General features: G+C 39.0%; 1 protein-coding gene and 1 non-coding gene across 2 annotated transcripts; one reads left to right on the forward strand and one right to left on the reverse strand.

Annotated features, from left to right (window-relative positions):
* On the forward strand, positions 1-21,011 carry RSAD2 (radical S-adenosyl methionine domain containing 2). Its single transcript, XM_049784534.1, has 6 exons — positions 1-343; positions 8,870-9,031; positions 14,643-14,872; positions 18,130-18,279; positions 19,580-19,612; positions 20,726-21,011. The coding sequence occupies exons 1-6, from the start codon at positions 1-3 to the stop codon at positions 20,888-20,890; spliced, it is 1,083 nt and encodes a 360-aa protein (XP_049640491.1). The 3' UTR covers positions 20,891-21,011.
* On the reverse strand, positions 5,408-5,538 carry LOC126024857 (small nucleolar RNA SNORA51). The gene has a single exon (XR_007500955.1). It is a non-coding gene; the product is annotated as a small nucleolar RNA SNORA51 (small nucleolar RNA).
* Positions 21,012-22,686: the final 1,675 nt, after the last annotated feature.

A 22,686-nucleotide genomic window follows, 5' to 3' on the forward strand; every position in this document is an offset into this window, starting at 1 on the left:
ATGTTGGTGCTCATGCCTGTAGTCCTTGCTGGGAAGCTGCTGGGAGTTCTGGAACAGCTAATGAGCTTCGTGTGGAGCAGCCTGATTTCTCTTTGCTTCCAGCTCAGAGCCACCCTTTGGCTGATAGGGACCAAGAGTAGAAAACAACAGTTGAGAAGGAGAAAAGAAGACACTGGAGAGGAAGAATGCTCACTTGCTGAGCCCATCACTCCCACCAGCGTCAATTATCACTTCACCCGCCAATGCAACTATAAATGTGGATTCTGCTTCCACACAGCCAAAACATCCTTTGTGCTGCCCCTGGAGGAGGCCAAGAGAGGGCTGACGCTGCTCAAAGAAGCAGGTGAGTCCCGGTCCCAAGCTGACCATGATGCTCAGCCACAGGGAGGTGGGATTCAGTGACTGAATTTTGGAGTAGCGGGGGAAGGAGAAGCCCTGCATTTCTCCAGGATGCAGTGATGACTTTTTTTGTGCTAGAAAATGTTGAAGTGGATGTGATGATGGAGGTTGTGACCCTGCAAAGTCAGATTATTTTGGCACAGTGGTAAGCAGGAAAGACCCATCCCTCCCCTGCTGCCTTTTGTCAGTGAACAAATGCCAACCATTTCATACAGAATTTGGACAGATAAAATTTAGTAAGTTTGTGCTGCTTTGGGGATGTGTGTGAAGCACTTGTTAAGTCTAGAACTCAGTATCTGCCACCCAAAAGACTACCAGGGAGACAGGCAGTAATGTACATACAAGGAAGTTTATTCCAGCATGCTGGGGTCCAACATCTCCTAAGATGCAAGGACCCCGAGAGTGGCTCACAGACCAAATTTAAAGGGTACCTAGAGCTCAGTTCAGGGGATTCCCACCTCTGGTTACTGATCTTTTAAAATTATTGGTCCTTAGTACAAGGTTGAGCTAGGATTGGTTGTAGTTCAACTGTAGCAGCATATAGCTTGGTGGGCTGCCCAGGGTGGTGCCATTTGGTTATAAGTCCATTGCTGTAAACCAAGGTGCAGTTACCATCTAGCCTTCTGTCAGCTGTTGTTTAGCCTTATATGAATGTATTTCCTGGCATTTACCCCAAGGATCTGTTTTTAGAACTGGCTTTTCTTATAGGCCCAGTCTTTTAATCTTGAAACTAGAGCCTGTTATGGCTGTACTTAGGCTCACAGTAAAGCCAGGTTTATAGCGGTTAACTTTCTTAAACAAGCAGGTTACAGAAGCAAAAGTAATGCTATCTCTAAGCAAGGGCACACCATATTCTAACATCAACATTTAGGTTACAGTTAATCTTTGATCCTAACACACTCAGGAGATGAAATCTTCCAGAAACCATAATTGATGGACTCTGAAAATAAATGGACTGAGGTACAAAGTGATAGGACAGTGGTTAGGGTGCTTACCTTACATGTGGCAGACCCTGGTTCAATTCTTAGCATCCCAGAGGCTCCCCTCAGCTTTGCTAGGAATTATTTCTGTCTGCAGAGCCAGAGTAATAGTTGAGTATGTCAGAATATGGCCTGCAAACAAGAATTAAAAAAATAATAACTTGGTCTGGGGGCCTGTAATATTTGAATTCCTTTTAGACCATGTCTGTGTGTTTCACAAAAAATTTTAAGTAGACCATGAGCAACACAGATATATTAATAACTTTGCACTGGAGTCTTGCTGACTGAACTTCACCATACCAGTGACTTGCAGGCACCTCAGAGACAATTCAGCACATTAATTCCAACACCAATAGTTTTCCCTTATTCTTGCCTTCCTTCCATGTCTTTGTATGATCAACACCTTCAAATCATGTGCCTGTAGCACTATGACTACCTTCCCCCTCACCTTATTTAACATGTTTGTGGAAGTATAGCTTATTATTATCATACATCTTGTGTAGCTTGTGTATTTCACATTGTGAGGATGTTTAGGTAAAGCATCATTTGGTTCAGAATGAAAACACCAACACACCCATAGCTACATGCTTTCATTAACCTATCACCTTCTTCCATTAGTTTGACCACTCCCTGTTTCCTGACACACAGATAAGTTTTGCCTAACTATGTACCTTCTAGCATGAAACATTATAGTATGCATCGTATTAGAAATGCCTCTTCTTGCTAGGATATTGGCTCAGTCATTCCCAGCTGAGGCCTTGCCTCTATTGGTGAGGTCTAGAGCACTTCATTTTTTATCAGAAATATTGCATTTTATCAGATTATCTTTGCTGTCGCTACTAAAAATATATGCTCAGACCAAAACATAGAGTTCATTACTTTTCCTCCCAAGTGATCTCTGCTGTATGGCAGACAGTGTTAGCCTTGTTAGCATGGCCCTCAAACCCAGTCCGACCATGTGGTGCCAAGGAGTGGACCCAGGCCTTCTTTATTCAGTGCTCAGCGACTTGTATTTCTCTCCTTTAAATAGAGACAATTGAATAACATTTTTTATTTTGTTTTGTTTTTGTTTGGGGGTGCCACATTCAGGGGTGCTCAGGAGTTACTTCTATCTGTGTTCAGAAATTAGTACTGGCAGGCTTGGGGGGACCATATGGAATACCAGAAATCGAACCTGGGTCCATCTGGGTCGGCTGCATGCAAGGCAAATGCCCTACCGCTGTGTTATCTCTCCAGCCCCAGAATTTTATATTTTTGTTTTGCTTTACAATCGGACTCAGTCATGTTCAGGGGCTATTCCTGGTTGGATGTTAAGGAGTCCTTTTGGCAGTGCTTCAGAGGATCTTATGGTGCTACAGATTAATCTCAGGCCTCCTGCTACAAAGCATGCACACCAATCCACTAAACTATCTTTCTGACACCAATAATTTTGCAATTCAGGGAACAGATTGTAAATTTAGTCTGTACTGTAATCCTTAGTCCATTTAGCATTATTGTGTACATTGCTTCTCATCTAAGTTCTTATTTGTTTCTTAAGCTGTTCATTTATTCAGTGTTTGGTGCTTTCATCACTACTAAACCTGCTCCTCAAACTCTTCCAGGGTGGAGCCATTGGCTAATATGCCATCTTCCTAACCTCACTCTTGAAGAAAAATGTTTTATATACTTATGATTATCACACAAGGTTTCTTACATGATAACTTATGAATAGTGAGTTATTTTATCAGTGTCTAATGGTAAACACATCTAAACATGAACAAAGTGCTAAAAAAGATTAGGAAATGTTTGGTGTGCCATAAGTAGGACTTTGTCTGGGCAAGGGAGGGGAAGGAAAGAGACACTGCCAGATTTACAAAGACCAAAGACTTTGGCGTTCGACCACATATGCTAGTGTTTTTCCTAGGTTTATGATCTCGAATAAGTCACTACTCATTGTTTTTACTGCTCAATTCAAGCAAATAGAAACAGAGTAATAATTTCTTCTTGCTATATTATTTTAAGAAATATGTGAGAATGTTTATCACCTTGTCTTAAGTGAAATATGGGAGGTCAAATGCAGATCAAGAAAAAAATGTAAAGAATTTCACAATTTTCTTACTGACAGTTTTTGGTCACACAAAAACATTCAAGGGATGTCAGCCAGCCACTAGATAGAAATGGGAATGGACTCTGCAGTTTACAAACCTTACTGTTATTTCCAAGGGGAGGAAAAAAACAGAGCAGAGCAAGTTGGAGACGTCTGGGTTTGTTCGAATAATTTCATAAAATTCTGGATAGAGCTCTTCCTCATTGTCCAGGATAATGTATGGTGGCCTAGAGAAATGCCTGGGTTTACACATGATTGAGACTTAAGAAGAGGAACTGAGCAGTCTCTAACTAGAACCTAAAAATTGGGTCCAAACAGCATTTTAGGCAGGGAGATTGTATAGAGATTAACACTCAAGTCTTATTAATGGCATTTTACAAACATGCCTTCTTGCTGTCAATCAGGAATGACTCCAGCCAAACATAGCTGTAAAGGGTAAATAGGACAAAACAATAATGCTGTTTCAGAAAGCCCAGCCAGTCCTCAATACAACCGCCAATATCACTCCAACCAATCATCTAATAACTCCACCAACCACTCTTCCCCAATTCTGCACAACCCTTATTCCCAGTATCCCAGCAAGGTGTTCTTATGTGTCCAGAGTAACTGCTTCTTTGTTTGTTTGGGGGCCACATCCTGCGGCGCTCAGGGGTTACTTCTGGCTCTACACTCAGAAATCGTTCCTGTCTCAGGGGACCATATGGGATGCAGGATTGAACCTGAGTCTGTCCTAGGTCAGCTGGGTGCAAGCACCCTACTGCTGTGCTACCACTCCTCCCTGCCCCACCAGTGCTTCTTAATTTGACACAGGAGTTTTTAATTGAGAGGATCCTTTGATCTTAAAGTGATAGACCTCTTTTTTGGGGGATTTGTCTCCATGAGTGGCCAACCCTGGTTTGATTCCTAGTGTCATATGTGACACTCTGAGCACAGAGCCAGGAGTAAACCCAGAGTACCACTGTATGTGGCCCACAAATAATAGCAGCAATAAAAAGATCAGAAAATTGACTGATATCTTAGAAAGCACTAAGACACATTTGTTTCTTACTAATCACACAGTTATTCCTTTGTGAGATGAAAAGAGCAGCAGAGAAATTCTCAGAGAAGATTGTGGCAGGTGTGTCTAAGACCTTTATCCCTTGGACTTCTTGCTGTTCACCTGATGTTTCTAATTATTTTTCCACTTGGTGGTTCTAATTACTTTATTCCTATGACCAACTCCCCTTGTAACTCTTGCTGGGACTAGTATGTGCTCCTCAGAGCACTGAATTGAGCATCCTTCCATTTCTCTGGCTTGCACCCCTTCCTCTTCATGTGTAAACAGGCTATGACTCTGCTTCCAGTCTGATCATACAGTTTGATGTGCTGATTCTTAGCATCATCAGGACATTAGAAGTGGGCATTTATATTTAGTGAAAACTGCTTATTAATTAAAGGCCTCTTCTGGAATCAGAAACACTAGCCTAGAGCAAGCAATAAAGATTCTTATTAAAGAGAATTGAATTTAACAAATAAATTTCTATTGTGATAAGTGCATCCATTGTCTCTGAGATAACCGGGGTCTACTAACCTAATCACAGTCTTTTTTAAAATCTTATTATCTCTGATCTTTCCTCTTTCCACTGCACCAAAAGGACTAAAACAAGATGGTATTGAGGAACCAACACTGAACTCTAACTGATGTAATGGTACCTAGATTGCTTCAGACCATGGGATATAAGAGACAGGAAGGACTTTATGGGGAAACACAGTAGAGTATCTCATGGGAGGAAAAACCTCTCAGACATGGGACTTATGGGTGTGGCAGAAATTAGACACGAAGTGGGAAGCAAGTGGCAGTTAATCCTGAAGACAGAAAGAGAAAGTTCCTCTCCACTGATGGCCCAAAGAGGCACTACTATAATCACTACTATAAGTCCATGTCTAAAGGTTGTTTTTTTTTTGTTGTCCCCCAAGTCATAATACAGACCAGGCAAAGGGCCTGGTTGAGGTGTATATGGGGTGCATTTACTGTACTCCTCTTTCTATACAGTCAGTGTAAAGAACACAGTCTGTGGTAAGAATTGGGAGGCCCTATCTTTTCTTTTTTAATATATATGTATGTGTATACACACACACACACACACACAAAATATCCTTCACCAGTGCAACATTCCCATGACCAATATTCAAGTGTCCTTCCTCCCACCCCACACAGGCCTGTACTCTAGACAGGCTTTCTACTTCCCTCATTTTCCAAAAGCTGGAAGTTGAGCTCCCATACAATCCAGCTATACCACTCCTAGGGATATATCCTAGGAACACAAAAATACAATACAAAAATCCCTTTCTCACACCTATATTCATTGCAGTGTTGTTTACAATAGCCAGACTCTGGAAACAGCCTAGATGCCCTTCAATAGATGAATGGTTAAAGAAACTATGGTACATATACACAATGGAATATTATGCAGTCATCAGAAGAGATGGTCATGAAATTTTCCTATAATGGATGTATATGGAATCTATTATGCTGAGTGAAATAAGTCAGAGGGAGAGAGATAAAGACAGAATGATCTCACTCATCTATGGGTTTTGAGAAAAAATGAAAAACATTTGTGTAATGATTCTCAGAGACAAAATAGAGGAGAACTGGAGGGTCCAGCTCCTGACATGAAGCTTACCACAGGGATCATTTATTGCAGTCACAGAAATAATTACACTGAGAACTATCATAACAAAATGTGACTAATGAGGGAACTTAAGGTTTATTATTCTACAGGATATAGGTTCAAGTGTTGTGTACTCAAGGACACAGAAAAGAAAGAAGAAGAAGAAAGTGCAATTTGTCCTATAAATTTGAAAACCCATTTCTGGATGAAGGCAGCTAGTGTATGTCCCAGAGGAAGAGAAAAGATTAATGCCTAGGAAAATAAAATACCCCAGAGGAAAGGCCAAGGACACTAAAATTTGAGTGCATTCTATAATGAATAAACTATTTGATCCTTCTGCCACTCAGTAGTGAATCTTCCATTTAGTCAATTATTTCTTTAACCAAAAAATTACCATCAGGTCTTTGTGCCTTATACAAATATGAATGAACTCATAGACACTCCAAAACAAAATGGCAGATGCCAAACAGAGAATACAGGGGAAAAAAATTAAAACCTGTTTAATAAATTTATAAATAAGAGAATTTAAAAAGATAAAATGAGGATAGAATTCTGCAAGAATAGCCTTTTGGCCGGAACCGCCATCTTCCAGTTTTTCTAGTAAATCACAGTCATGACGAAAGAGGAGGGGTACCCGCTACATGCTTTCTAGACTCTTTAGAAAAGGAATGGGCACTGTTCAAAAAGGAATGCCCCACAAATGTTACCATGGAAAAACTGGAAGAGTCTACAATGTTACCAACCATGCTGTTGGCATTGTTGTAAATAAACAAGTCAAAGGCAAGATTCTTTTTGTTTTTGTTTTTGTTTTTTTGTTTTTTGGGCCACACCTGGCGGTGCGCAGGGGTTACTCCTGGCTGTCTGCTCAGAAATAGCTCCTGGCAGGCACGGGGGACCATATGGGACACCGGGATTCGAACCAACCACCTTTGGTCCTGGATCGGCTGCTTGCAAGGCAAACCCAGCTGTGCTATCTCTCCGGGCCCCAAAGGCAAGATTCTTGCCAAGAGAAATAATGTTCGTATTGAACATATTAAGCACTCTAAAAGTCAAGACAGCTTCCTGAAGCGGGTGAAGGAAAATGATCAGAAAAAGAAAGAAGCCAAAGAGAAAGGAACTTGGGTTCAGTTGAAGCGCCAGCCTGCTCCACCCAGAGAAGCACACTTTGTGAGAACCAATGGAAAGGAACCTGAGCTGCTGGAACCCATTCCTTATGAATTCATGACATGTGAGACATTTTTTAAAAATAAAAGATCTCTGAACTATCAAAAAAAAAAAAAGAATTCTGCAAGAATAGATTATGAGAGTTTGGAAATCTAAATATCGATTTTTTTTTTTTTTTTTTTTTTTTGGTTTTTGGGTCACACCCGGCAGCACTCAGAGGTTACTCCTGGTTCCATTATCAGAAATCACTCCTGGCAGGCTCGGGGGACCATATGGGATGCCGGGATTCTAACCAATGACCTTCTGCATAAAAGGCAAACGCCTTACCTCCATGCTATCTCTCTGGCCCAAGAAAACTAAAAATGTATTTATATTGTTTAAAAATTTTACAGTACAAAACTTAGTCTTAAATAAATAAGACATGCAATAGAAATAGCAGCTAGACGTTAAATCCAGAAAGTTCAGCATGAAAATAACAGCGCACACACACACACATACACACACACACGCACATGCACACACACACACACACACACACACGAAACTTTTAGCTAGTTAAAAAGAGTTCCATTTTTTATATCAAATACCTTTAAGTGGTCAGAAAAATGACTTAAAAGAAATGCCCACTTGGATGTATTCATTTAAAATGTCAGGTTTTTAGAATCATTTTGCAAATGAAGAAAACTTTTGGAAGGGAAAACCACACACTCACAAAATACATAATGGGTCATAATTCTTTATAATCCTAGTCATCAAACAGAAAACAACAGATAATTTCCTAAAATTTAAGAGAGAATTCAAGTAAAATTCAAGTAAATCTGACCTAGAATATTAATTCTTGCCAAACTAATGTAGCCTGGCAAATAAAAATCCAAACTTTAATTCACATTTCACATTTGTTTAAGAAATCAATTTCCCTCCCCCAAATAAGGCATAAACGAATAGAATGGAAGGAAAACTTTTTAGGCAAGAGGTATCAGTGGAGAGTGAAAGGGAAATTGCAGGACTATGTATAATGAGATCTAGGGTTAAGAATTACCCAAGAAGGGGCCGGGCGGTGGCGCTAAAGGTAAGGTGCCTGCCTTACCTGCGCTACCCTAGGACGGACCACGGTTCGATCCCCCGGCGTCCCATATGGTCCCCCAAGCCAGGAGCGACTTCTGAGCGCATAGCCAGGAGTAACCCCTGAGCGTCACCGGGTGTGGCCCAAAAACCAAAAAAAAAAAAAAAAAAAAAAAGAATTACCCAAGAAAAACCTTCTAGGTTAGGTAAAAAGCAGTTTCCTGTTGTGCAAATCTCTAGGCCATTTTGTTGCTCCTTTGACTTCCTAGCAAGACTATTTATAATTTATACAATCAACCTTCTGCATTAAAGTACCTCTATTCTTAAAATTCTAATGAAAAGAAAATACTTCCAGTTTTGTATTTTTCTGATTAGAACCTGGAATACCCAGATCCATGGTTAATCTATAAAATATAGATGATGAGAAAACTCAGACTAAGAGGATAATGAAAGGCTTTTGCTTCTTTTCTGTTGTGTCTATTAAGATAATGAGAGATAACCATGTGCACACACCTTTCCTCTCACAGGTATGGAAAAGATTAACTTTTCTGGTGGAGAGCCATTTATTCATGATCGAGGGGAATATCTGGGTAAACTGGTGAAATTCTGCAAAGAGGAGCTTCAATTGCCCAGTGTGAGCATCGTAAGCAATGGGAGCCTGATCCGGGAAAAGTGGTTCAAGGACTACGGTGAGCTGCTTAACAGAATTTTCATTGCTACCACTGTAACTGTTGTGCATGCACTCCCTTCTGATCTGAGTGGTAGGCAAGACATGCTGGGGCCCGAACAGTTGGGGGCTGGATGTGAGGGGGAAGAATTGCTTTTTCTATTGTCTGTTCAAGAAGTGCATAAAGTTGTGGCAGTTTGAAATCCATAGTCTCTAAGTAACAAGAGAGGTAAAATAGCAGACACCATTAGTTAGAATAATTTTTGAAGTCACTGGTTAGAATAACTATTTCTAGTTATCTCATTGAGGCCTAAGATTATATTTTTAGCTTAACCACTAGCGGGGAACCTGGACAAGTTTGTAGTTTGACAAACCTAACATATTGTTTGCTTCCTGCTGTTTACTTTTTCAAAGGATATTAGAAGTAGAAATTTTTACAAGTCATACAAATTGAGGAATTTCACACCAATGATTTGTTAACCCATCTTATGTTTGCCCTGTGTTAAATACATCAGAAACTCATGGCACATGAACAAGACAATTTGATGGAGAGAATAGAGAGGATTTCAAGGAATTGAATTATTATGAATCATTGGATCCTAAGGTTATTAAGGTCCTTTTATAACCAAGTTTTAAATATATATAACAACCTTTTAGAGCTACATGACATTAGACATTATTACTCCCATCATCTCAGGAAGCAGTTATAATATGACTTTCAATCCACAATTTGCTTTACTTTTTTGCATTGTGTCAGGGTGTATTTTTGTGGGGTGTTTTGTTTTTTTTTTTTGTACTTTTTTTGTTTCTCTCATCAAAATCATTGCATAGCCAAGAGGAGTACCATACTTCAAGGTTTAAAGTTTTAGTGCATGTATGAGAAAGGAGGCTAAAGTAACAAATTTTTTTAAATTTTTTTTTATTTTTAATTATGAGAACAAAGATGCAAAGAAAGAGGACAAGGTAAAGTTACAGTGGAAGGACAATCACTCATAACATAATTCTCAGAAGAAGTCCCCTTGCTGATATCTTAACTTTGAACTTTCAGCCAAAGAACATTAAGATAAATAAAACAGAATCCATGTACAATTACTTTGTCCCTCAAGTCCCAGATTGTAACACATTATAATATTTCTTAACAGCACACAAGGCAATCTAAAGCCATAAAACTTATGTAACTCCTTAAACATTAGAGGCATAGTAATTTTTACATTTCCATGTACATGCATATTAGCTTAAGTTAACTTCAAATTTTAAGTGGTTTTTTTTTTAAGGATTAGAGTCAAATGAGCACAGTAAAAACGGTGTTAGAGTGGCAATTGTTGTTTGCATAGGCCCACCAAAATATGAGGGGAATGGAAAGGAATAACCTTGGCCTGAATACAAAGAGACCTGACCCCTGAAGTTTCCTGTCATAAGACCAACTCTAGGCTCCAGGCAAGCTAGATCATCCAATCCAAGACATTGTCTGTAGTACCAACACACTTATTTTTCACACAGTCTCTGTTGTTGGTATCATGTTTCTGTATTAAATATCCTGGAATCTGCATATCCTACATTGAAGTCAGGATGTGGAGCGTCCTCTCGTTTCACCTCACCATTAAAGGGCAATGCAGAGAGCCCTGTCCTGTAAGCAGGTCGTTGTTGTTAAGTCTTCTCAGTGTTAAGGGAAGTCTCTTTTGAGCAGGTCGATGTCTGAGCAGTGGTAGGGTCTTCCGTGGTAGAGAATTGCTTCCAGGTGATGTTATAGACAAACCTGGATGTTTCGTGGATGGCTTCCCTGGTTTAGGGGTGAATGGAAAATGCCCTTTCTTCTGAGGCCTGTGCCAGGTTGTTATGTCAATGTTCAGGGTGTAAGGTCCCTTTGCACTACAAGATTTGTGTGTTCCAATCTCTATTAGATAGGATCTTATTAGTATGCATAGTATTTTCCCATTTTAATGTGCCTATGCAAAAAAGGAGCAATGCCACATGGCGTTATTGGCACATATGGGGGCCATAAGAACAAGTCCAGCAATCCCCATGACATGGTTCAATCATAAGCATTAAACTGGGGGACTCTTTCAACAAAATTCCTTGTTGAACAGCTCATAAAGAGAAGATAAAATGTGGTTAGAATCGTCACTGTATAAGAGAATATTTAGTAAGACTTATAGCTGTCAGAGAAAAAAACACAAAATATTCTAAAGAAACACGTGTCCATTTTATGTCTTTTGAAACAGTTTGGGGTTGTCACACACAATGCATGGCTTTGGTCTGTGATTAGGATTGTGCAGTACTAAAGTTAAAAAGAGTAATGTGGGTTAGTGATGTTTGGGGGGGGGTGAGAGAGTTAAGGAGTAAAAATGAGCTTTGTAGGGGTGTGGGAAAGGGAAGAATACAAAATGGATATTCTGGATACGAAAAACAAACATAAAGATAAGGGATACTCTTAATACATGCAGTGCGCGCGGGGGCGCTATTCCCCGGGTGGTTTTCCATATGTGGACTAGTCAGAAATTGCCAGTGACAAACAGCGCAACCCAGCAAATCTCAGCATACCCCAAGTTAAGACCCACCATTTCTGGCCTCCTGGGCTGGAATCCCAGAAGGCCTGGAGGCTGAGGCAGAAGAGGGGAAGGCTGGGGGCCTATCAAGGCTCCCAGCACACCCAAGTTAGGGAGAAGGCCTTCCACATGGGTTCTCCCCCAACCCCATGTGGCTAGAGCTAGCCTCCAGCTCAAGAGAGGATGGATAGAGAGCCGGAAGCCAGCATCTGCCCGCCCTACACCCTGTGCCCTTCCCACCCTAGAGCTGGGGGAAGGGCGGGGAAAGCTTGAGACCCCATCCAGGAGGGACAACCCGACACCCACCTTGTCTGGCCGCCTGGGCTGCCACCCCAGAAGGCGTGGAGGCCAGGGGCAGAAAAGGGGAAGGCTGAGGGGCTATCAAGGCTCCCAACGCACCCAAGTTAGGGAGAAGGCCTTCCACATGGGGTCTCCCCCAACCCCATGAGGCTAGAGCTGAAGTAACAAATTTGAAAGTGTAGAATATACAGTGTGGAGGGAAAAAATGTGAAATCAGTGAAGATTAGGAAATCTCACAGTGGACAAGTAGACTACCAACAGTGAGTATCTCCTAATTTTATTCTACATGAGAATTGGGGGATAGTGTTGTAAATCCTTATAACTGTTTCAAGAATGTGCATTCTATATTAAAAATATTTTTAAAGTATTTGTAATACTTGGTGCAGGAGTGATAACGTGGCAGTAGGGCATTTGCCTTGCACATGCTGACCTAGGACAGACCTCAGTTTGATCTTTGACATGTCATATGGTTCCCCAAACCAGGGGCGATTTCTGAGTGCATAGCCAAGAGTAACCCCTTAGCTTCAATGACTGTGGCCCAAAAACAAACAAACAAAAAGTATTTTTAATACTTAAACAATTGAAAAATATTAGCAAATAAGTTAAAATGTTTTAGACATAATGAGAAACAGTTATCTACATGGTCCCTAGGCCTCTGGTTTTCCATTTCTTATGGATAGGATGAAAGTTGGTTTAAGGTTTTTGAGTGGATGATGGTCACTCTTTCAAAACTCCCAATACTGCTTGGGGTTTCGATATCAAGGAATAGTCTTAAGATTCAATTATTATTATACCCAGAGGTGAGATTTGGTAGAGTGACAGTCATAGGATGCAATATCAGGAAAATAAAATGCATTGCTAGTTAGAATGTGGAGCTATCTAGGCTCCACAGCACACATACTTAGGCACATCTGTTCAGGCATACAGTGAGCATTTTCTCTCTGAACTATGTTTGGAGTGTCTTCGTCCCAGAGAATCATTTTAAGCTGAAAGTCTAAAGATACTATGCTGAAATGATTACTTCTAGTTATGTAATCAGCCATAGAAAATTAAATTCAAGATCCCCAATAATGAAACCTGATACAACCAAAATTCTTGCCAGACAAATCTGACAAAACTTTACAGGCTGATTTGATATATTCTGTTACTTCAGCCACATACAGTATCAACTAGTAAAATCTAGCACATTGTGACTCAGGGGTAGGCCAGGTTTCCATTATGATTCCAGGATCTCTGTAGACAAACATGCAAGAAATGAATAATTGGTTCTGCTCTATTAAGCCTCTTTTTGTGAGACCACTGTTAAGAAAATCCAAGATCAGGAGTTATCAAAGTAAAACAGAAAATGTTAGAGAGGTGACAGAATAAAGCATATAATATAGAGTGTCAACTATCTTGAAAATCAACTAGTGCTTGAATATAACTAATAGGTTCCTGTGTTCCTGATCTTGAACTTCTATTTTGGTTTGATCAGAAGCTACTTACTCAAAAGGAGTATTAAGACTTTTTTCTCTCAATATGTTATGCCATTAGAAATTTACTAGAGATTAATTATTAGAACATTTTCAGTTGTTTTACATAATGGTCAATTTTCTTAATCTGGCTCCAATTGGTGTTAGATGCTTTGGAGTTTGTAAAGACAGGATTATGTGCTTATCCTTGAGAGAGCATGGAGACTATTGAAAACACTGGGATACCAAGTAATCTGTGAGCAGGTAACAAATGGCAACTAAGTAGAAGTGCATTAATATATAGTTCAGAACATGATGCATCAGTGTTTCTCCAGTTTCTATTGAGATGCACAAGTTATTTGCATGTCTAATATCGTTTTTGCCTCAGAGATTAAAATTATTCTTTAATTATAAAATTAGAAAAGTAATATAAAGAAGTTTTAGAATCCATGACATGGATATCTGAGTCATGACAATGTTACAGAAACCGATAGGAGAGAAAGCAAAATGAAGCTCTTTTATCACCATCTTCAGTGACAAATTCACTATCACAGTTCAAAATAAGTTCCATTACAAGGAGGAGCTGTTTCTCCACTAGCTGAGCAGCCAAATTTCTGCTTATCTTGGCTTTCTCTGCCTCTTATACAGTTATGCCTGACATCGAGTCTATAAATGTTTAGATGATGAATCAAACATGCAGATGTTATCATAAAGCAGCCAAAGAATTTGGCAAAAAATAGTATCGGGCTTTCTCTACAGAGTAATTTGATTTATACGATAAGAAATGAAGTAAATCTAAAAATGCTCCCAAATATGTTTGAGGCAGAAAAATATCCTCCTGCCTCAGATGTTTAGGATTCTATTCAAGAAATTAATTAAAAATGCAAATGTATTGACATAAAAACCACACACATATAGAATTTTGGAAAAGTCAATTGGTACTATTACATGATGATCAATTTTTTTCAGAATAATTTATACAAATATCAAATCCAATTCACAATTCAGTGACCTTGTGGGTCTTTTTAAAAACTTGTTTTAAGAAGCATGCCTCTTTATTTGTTTGTTTGTTTTTGGGTCACACCCTGCCATGCTCAGGGGTTACTCCTGGCTGGCTCCAGGGGACCATATGAAATTCAAACCACCATTCGTCCTGGGTCTGCTGCATGCAAGGCAAATGCCCTACCTCTGTGCTATCTCTTACGCCCCAAGAAACATGTTTTTTTTAAGCACAGAAACAGAGATAATAAAAGATGTTGCACCCTAAAGAGGAGCAAATGACTGTAAGTGCTAAGTGCTTGGGTGGTAAGATTAAAAGTTGGTCCTTTTCATTCAGGTGAATATTTGGATATTCTTGCCATCTCCTGTGACAGCTTTGATGAGCAAGTCAATATCCTGATTGGCCGTGCTCAAGGAAAGAAGAACCACGTGGAAAAACTTCAAAAACTGAGAAAGTGGTGTAGGGATTATAAAGTGGCTTTCAAAATTAATTCTGTCATTAACCGCTTTAATGTGGATGAGGATATGAATGAACACATCAAAGTCCTGAACCCTGTACGCTGGAAAGTAAGTATAGTGTACTTTTTCACACTACAATTAGAAAAGCCTGTGGGAGAGAGCTGCTGTAGTGAACCTTCATGAGATAAAAAAACAGAACACCATTTCTCGCTCCTTTCAACTCTATATATCTTTAAGTAACATGAAGTGACTTAAACAGTAATTGGTATTCATTATATAAGACTAAACTTTAGTTTTAGGAAAGAAAATACACATGCATATCTGTATATGATTTTACATATAATAGAGTCACTTATGATATAGATTTCATCTCTCATTTTTTTAAAATCTTTTTGGACCACACCTGGCAATATTCAGGGCATTGTATATTCACTGGCTCTGCATTCAGGAATCTCTCCTGGCAGGCTCTGGGAACCATATGGGAAACTGGGGATTGAACCCAGGTGGGCCACTTGCAAGGCAAGTGTCCAACCCACTGTACTAGCTGCTCCTGCCCCTACATTTCTTTGGGAAAGTTTTGTCTTATTTATAAATGTATGTTGGTTCTTTATAACTTCCATTATCAGTGAATTCTTCATTGAAATTTTTCATGAAATTTGATAGCAAAGCCATCCCCAGGTTGAAGCAAATTTTCTTTACCTAGACCCATTCACAAAGATCCTGCTTTGTGACAGACTCCACCACCAGTCACCAGATTCTGTAAGGTTTTAATATATACTTGCAGCTCAAGATATATTTATATATATATATGCTTGTGATAGTTATACAATTTTCAACCTTTGGCTATCCTTCAGAATTTTAGGGGACTGCTTAAAAGCAGCTCCTTGGACCTCCTTCCAGATTATTTTTCTGAAGCAGGACATGGCAAGAGAGGAAATCATCAGCAGAAGAAACTGCAAAACCATGCATTCTTAAAAAAAACTGATAGGGCCCGGAGAGATAGCACAGCAGTGTTTGCCTTGCAAGCAGCGGATCCAGGACCAAAGGTGGTTGGTTCGAATCCCAGTGTCCCATATGGTCCCCGTGCCTGCCAGGAGCTATTTCTGAGCAGACAACCAGGAGTAACCCCTGCGCACCACCGGGTGTGGCCCAAAAACAAAACAAAAAACAAACAAACAAACAAAAAAACTGACTGATAGCACCTCTGTCACTACCTAAAATTCTGAGTCAGGGCCCCAGGAAAGATGTAAACTCAATTTTATTAATAGTAAGACTTGTGTATATATACATGCATGAAATTTTCATATAATGTAATCACTGCATAGTATACTTGAAAAATAAGATAGTGAAACTTCATAATGCCAGAGAGCCTGGAAAGCTTCCTAGAAGAAGTAGACTTTCTGCTCTTACAGAAAGAGAGAACTCCATGGCTAGGAAGTGTCTGATGGAAAAGCATGCCACATAAATGTTTTAGATCCCATGTCATCATTTCAAATAGTTAGGGAGATCAAGCTTCTTATGAGTTGTGCTATTTTCCTGAAGATATATTTTAGTGTGTGGAATTAGGTGAAAAGCTAGAAATGTTAGTTGCTTAAAAATCCAGTTGCTTATTGACTTGCACATTTATTGAATATATAAAAAACTATAATATGAACATCAAGATTAGAAGTAGCTGAAAGAATAAATGTTAAAGAAAGAAGGTTAAAAGGAAGAACAGAAAATTTGACCCACTAGAAAAAGCAGACCATGACAAACTAGCTAAGCTCTCAGTTCTTAGAATTTCTCTCTAGGGCTACCTGCCTTCTCTCTCTTTTTTTCTGCAGTTCCATTCTTTTTCTTTACTTTTGCAATAGGTTTACTTCTTTCTGTCTTTTCCCCATGTTATTCTTGTTGATTTGGGGGTCACACCCAACAGTGTTCAGTGATCAATTTTAGCAGGACTCAGAAGACTATATGTATTGCTGAGGATCAAACCCAGTTCAAATGTGTGCAAAGGCAAGCCTCTTGCACACTATACTCTTTCTGACCCTTCTAAGTATATATTTTCACAGTATTTATCTTTTCTCATCATTTCTCGTCAATTCTGGTTTTTATCCAATTTTTCAACTCCTGCTCTGATATTCATTTACCAAATGCTTCTGAAATTACCTTTTTAAAATTCTGACTTCCTTAAAAGAAGAGAAATACTGAAGTCTACTTGGAAAATGTTTTCCTCATTAGCTCCTTGAGCTTGCAGATCATATATTAATGTAAAATGATGCTCCTTGATCAAATACTCCTTCTTCCTCTTTGTTTGATTACTCATATCTCTGCAAACACAATTCCTCCAGGCCATTTCCTTTCTGAGAGGCTACAGGTTTCCAAGTATCTTTAACAGTATCATTTTCAGAACACAGACCTGGACTAACAATTAAGAAACCACATAAGGGTTATCGATATAACTAAGAAGCAAATCAGTGTGCATTTTAAAGAAAGAAAAATAAAGAGGAAAACAAAGAAGGAAAGAATTGGAAGGAAGGAGGAGGAGAAGGAAGGAAGGAAGGAAGGAAGGAAGGAAGGAAGGAAGGAAGGAAGGAAGGAAGGAAGGAAGGAAGGAAGGAAGGAAGGAAGGGAGGGAGGGAGGGAGGGAGGAAGGAAGGAAGGAAGGAAGGGAGGGAGGGAGGGAGGGAGGGAGGGAGGGAGGGAGGGAGGGAGGGAGGGAGGGAGGGAGGGAGGAAACATTGAAGAAATATGGAAGGAAGGGACCCAATTGGCATCTGTCAACAGGGGAGTTTGCTTGGGATCCTGCTTCAAAGGGAGCAGAGTGGATGCTATCTCAGTCACTATATCTAAGCACATATCTCCCCTTCTTCGCCTCCTCCCAGTACTCCTTCATTTCCTCTCACACAGCTTTTTCAAGAGGTCCTGTCATACAAGCTAGAAAATTCTGGGATCAAAAGGAATGAGGGTAAAGCCCATGTGTCCTTCACTTGTCTGATATGAGAGTTAGTTTGTACAAAACCTCCTGAAAAATACCCTGGAAGAAAGTATTGAAAAGATCTTGTGACTGGATATGACTAGGCTGTATGTGAAGGATTTAAAGCAGCCAATGGGGCCAGGCCGGGGCACAGGTGAACTTTATATAAATGGAGTTCATAGTGTGAGATTTTCTAAAGAGCCCAGGGACAGAACAGGGAACCACAGAAAATGTAATATATAAATATATAATAATATGATATAATATATAATTATATATATATATATAATTTGAGAAATGCTTCTCCAAAGTCTTTTTTGCTTAAAAAGGAGAAATCTTGGCAAGAGGACAACAAGGGATCAGTAGACTAGGATTTTCTTCCAACACAGTGCCCTCACTTTTCTTCCAGGTCTTCCAGTGCCTCATCATTGAAGGGGAGAACTCTGGTGCAGATGCTCTGCGGGAAGTAGAAAGATTCCTCATCAGCGATGATGAATTTAAAGACTTCCTAGAGCGCCACAAAGACTTATCCTGTTTGGTGCCCGAATCTAACCAGAAGGTTGGTGAAAACTTCAAGTTGTTTTTTCCATTATTCCCCATTTAAATTGATCTAAGTGAGGCCTCTGTCAACTCAGGGCTCCAAACAATTAGACCAAATTCTAGATAGTAACTGACCTCCCCATTTCAGAAGTGGAGTCCAGAAGCAGGGACAGGTTTGAGGATACCTTACTCAGGACTTTTCTATCTTCCATGTGCCTATGTGCAGATTCGGATTCTGGTGCTGAGAAGGTCCCACAATTCTGCATCTTTAAAAAGCTCTCAAGAGAGTTTCAGTGCCTCTAGCTCACCTCTGTTACAGATTATCTGTTGCAGGCTGAAGACATGCCTGTCACAGAAATCAACAAACTATAACCAGAGGGACAAATTTAAAATGTAAACTATGAAGGGGATGTACACAGGAATAATATTCTTGACCAATACAAATAATTCACAATTTGAATTTTGGAATCATTCAAGCTTTAGTGGTACAAAATATAACCACTTTGTAAGATTTGGTGGCTTTAGGAGTAAATATATGGAGTGCATTAGGTGAAAGATATTCTCTAGCCTTTGACAAAATATAAGGTTGCAGATCTTTATCTATAGGGGAAGTTAAAATTGGTACGACTACCTGTAGAGAGTAAAGGCTTATCTTCTATATATTATAGAGGGTGTGACTTGATATTTGCTGTTAATAGAGTAGGAATAAAGTTCTTTGAGAAATTCCCAAAGTAGCATTAAAGTAGACTGTTTCTTTTTTTTTTTTTTTTTTGTGATTTTTGGGTCACACCCGGCAGTGCTCAGGGGTTATTCCTGGCTCCAGGCTCAGAAATTGCTCCTGGCAGGCACGGGAGGACCATATATGGGACGCCGGGATTCGAACCGATGACCTCCTGCATGAGAGGCAAACGCCTTACCTCCATGCTATCTCTCCGGCCCCAAAGTAGACTGTTTCTTATATTAAAAGGAATGCATGGATGGCAAACACAACCCTTGAGAAAACTAAATAATAAAAAAGAGCTCTCCTTAGCTTGACAAAAGAAGGAAATTGGTGAACATCATTGTTAGGAGAAGCTTTCAAAATGAACCTTTTAGTCTAAAGTAAAGAAGCACAGTAGCAGGGATTTGAATCTAGTTCCAGTGAATGTCTACTGGGTGTGTTGAAGAAGATAAATGCCTTTTAAGGGACATAAGGGACACAGGAATACAAGAAATGTAGAATTCACTATTGAAAGAACACAAATGCATCAATATTTTTTGTCATGCATATGAAAAAAATAAACTTTAAATTAAACTTGATTTTATTTCTTTCTCTGCAGATGAAAGATTCCTACCTTATTCTAGATGAATATGTGAGTATTTAAAATGATTCATAAAATTATAACTAAAAATAATTAAATAGTAATGTAGGGTTGAATTACTATGAACACAATGACAATATTTGTTTCTCTTTCATATTTTGTTTTCTGGTTGGGTTTTTTTTTTGTCATCAGAAGGGGTCACATCCAGTGATGCTTAGGTCTTAATCTTGCCCTGAGTACAGGGATAAATGTGATCATATTGTTACTGGTTAGCACTGTTGTAAAGCTATTACTTCACGGGTCAAATTCCCAGCTAAGCCTTTAGAAAAGTAATAGTATTTGCACATTTGTACTATAGCTCTTCCACCCTACCCCCCAGAACTGGATGGCTCTCCCCTGGTGACTAAGAATATCTGGAGGTGGCAATGAGGCTCAACTTACACAAAAAGATCCTCTATTAAACTATCTTGGTCTAAAAACCAGAGTAGGCAATGTATTTTAGAAGGTTACCAGGCTTTATATTAGCTTTTAGCTTTACTAATTCTAATGGCACAGGAGCCGCAGTGGTTTTGGTGAAGAGAGTTTCAGTCCCTTTCCAAAAGTCTTATATTAGCCCTTTGTTGTTTCCTTGCAAAGGAAAAGGAAAATCCACCCTTTTAAAAAATTTGAAAACTTAATTACTATTCTCTTCCACTGACTCCTCATAGTTTAGATTCATAACCCTTTGCCAATATTTGTGAACTGAACAATTCCACTCTAAATTCTATGGTAAAGACAGAAGCTCCAATAAGAATCATGAATTCAATATTTACTTTAGATCTGATGTTGTGCCCCTATTCTGAAATCTTATGGTGCAATACAGTTTATAATTTCAAAACATAACTTTGGTGTAAATATTTTTTTTATATCTTTCTCTCCTATCACTGCTTTGTCCCCCTCCATACCCATAGAATTATACGTACCTCATTATGTTGATCAAACAATCTAATATGGTATGTCAGAAAGAGAAGCTATTTGAGTAGAGAGAGGGGGCGGAAGTCAGTACTTTCTATGGGATGTGGCTCAGTTCTCAGAACATTACTGCCAAAACATCAAAAGTCATTGTGGAAGAATCTCCCCATAAAATGTGTGAAAACTTGCTAACTTTTGTATTGAATTTCCTAGATGCGCTTTCTCAACTGTCAAAATGGACGGAAGGATCCTTCTAAATCTATCCTGGATGTTGGAGTAGAAGAAGCTATAAAATTTAGTGGCTTTGATGAAAAGATGTTTCTGAAACGAGGAGGGAAATATGTATGGAGCAAGGCAGACCTGAAGCTGGATTGGTGATGCTGAAAGTGGAACACACCTTTAATACACCCTGGTGCTGACCTACTCAAAGGGTGGCACCTCTGTCAACCATGATTCCTGTTGTCATTTCTCTGGAAAGCAAAACCTGATGTTTCTATGACCATAACATCAATCTATGCTATAACTAAAGACAGTAGAACTTGGAGAGATAAACTCCAAAAAATAAGGCAAAAACTATTAACATTAGTGAATTTTTTTAATTTGGCATATTAGTTTTAAGTCATTTTCCATGGTTTCTGCACTTGCATTTTGAAGTTTTTTTTCCTAGTTCTTTTTTGCACTATATCAGGATGCCCAGGGGCTAATCTGGTAAAATTCCTAAATATCTCCCATATATCCCCCCTCCTTTGTGGTTGCATTTTTTTAAATTATCTACCTTTATACTATTGCAACCATTATAATCACAAGTTCAGAAGTAGGCAGTGAATGTTTAGAAGAATAAGAAATGATTATCTTACTAGTAAAAAAAAAAAATAGGAGATAATACTTCTTTTTTTTTTTTTTTTTGGTTTTTGGGCCACACCCTGTGACGCTCAGGGGTTACTCCTGGCTATGCGCTCAGAAGTTGCTCCTGGCTTCTTAGGGGACCATATGGGACACCGGGGGATCGAACCGTGGTCCGTCCTAGGCTAGCGCAGGCAAGGCAGGCACCTTACCTCCAGCGCCACCGCCCGGCCCCGGAGATAATACTTCTATTGAGAGTTTCACCTGGTCCCTGCCCTATGATTACTCCATGAATGTCAACTATTACCAGAACTTTCCATATTCTTCCTGAATCATCACAGCAAAACTAAGCTATGTTTTACATTTCACAACAAAGTTGACATGAAGTCAGTGCTTGGGTCATATAGTGACATTGTTATTCAGTCATTCATGTTATACACATGCATATATCAAACAAAAATGCCTGCATTTCTTTGAGTTTGTCTGAAAAGTGGCCCCTTGTTTGATTTTCATATGCTGTGATTTTTCATGTTTGAAAAAGGACTAGACTTTGTATGTAGTAGAGAGACAAAGAGTAGTTTAACTTAAAGGTAAAATTTCTGTAAGTAAAATTGTAGCATAAAAATATATTTTTCAGTAACTTTGAATCTCTTGAAACAAGGATTTTTACAAAATAGGTCAACACGAGGTCATTATGATCCTTTTTTTAGCACTAACAAAGAACTTGAGGAATTGTCACTAAAATTGGATCAAGCACAAAACCTTATCCTTGTCGACTTATCACATACAGTTTGTTTTTAACCTCGACAGTATTTCATTGTCTGGAAAATAATAATTTCCTATCATTGTTATTTCCAAAACGCAAAATTCATGGAAAATTTTTCTCTCTCCAGTCTAATCTAACTGCAATTCTAATGTAAGTCACTAGATGGCATTTCAATGTTGCCTGATTTCCGATTCCATTACCAACTGCAGTTATTTCATTTCATAATCTATTTTGTCAATTGTTGGTGCTTTTGAAAGGTTTGTTTTTTGGTGATTTTTCCTCAGAAAGTATTTTCTTTTTTTTTCTTTTTTTTTGTTTTTTTGAGTTGAAATAGTTTATTGCCCTAAAAATCACATTCTGTGCATAGAAAGTACCACACACAGCGTCTATTCAACATTTTAGTAGCTAAAAGTAGCTTGCAATACATAGAAGGGTACCAAATATGGGGTCACAGACTAAACTTGGGTTGGTCACAAACAAGAAAATATCTTACATTGTGTACTTATTTCTCTGACCTTTATACATTCATTCTTTTATCCCTAAAATACAGATGACAAATATTGGG

Source organism: Suncus etruscus, chromosome 12 (assembly GCF_024139225.1).
Source record: "Suncus etruscus isolate mSunEtr1 chromosome 12, mSunEtr1.pri.cur, whole genome shotgun sequence".
NCBI classification, from domain to species: Eukaryota; Metazoa; Chordata; class Mammalia; order Eulipotyphla; family Soricidae; genus Suncus; species Suncus etruscus.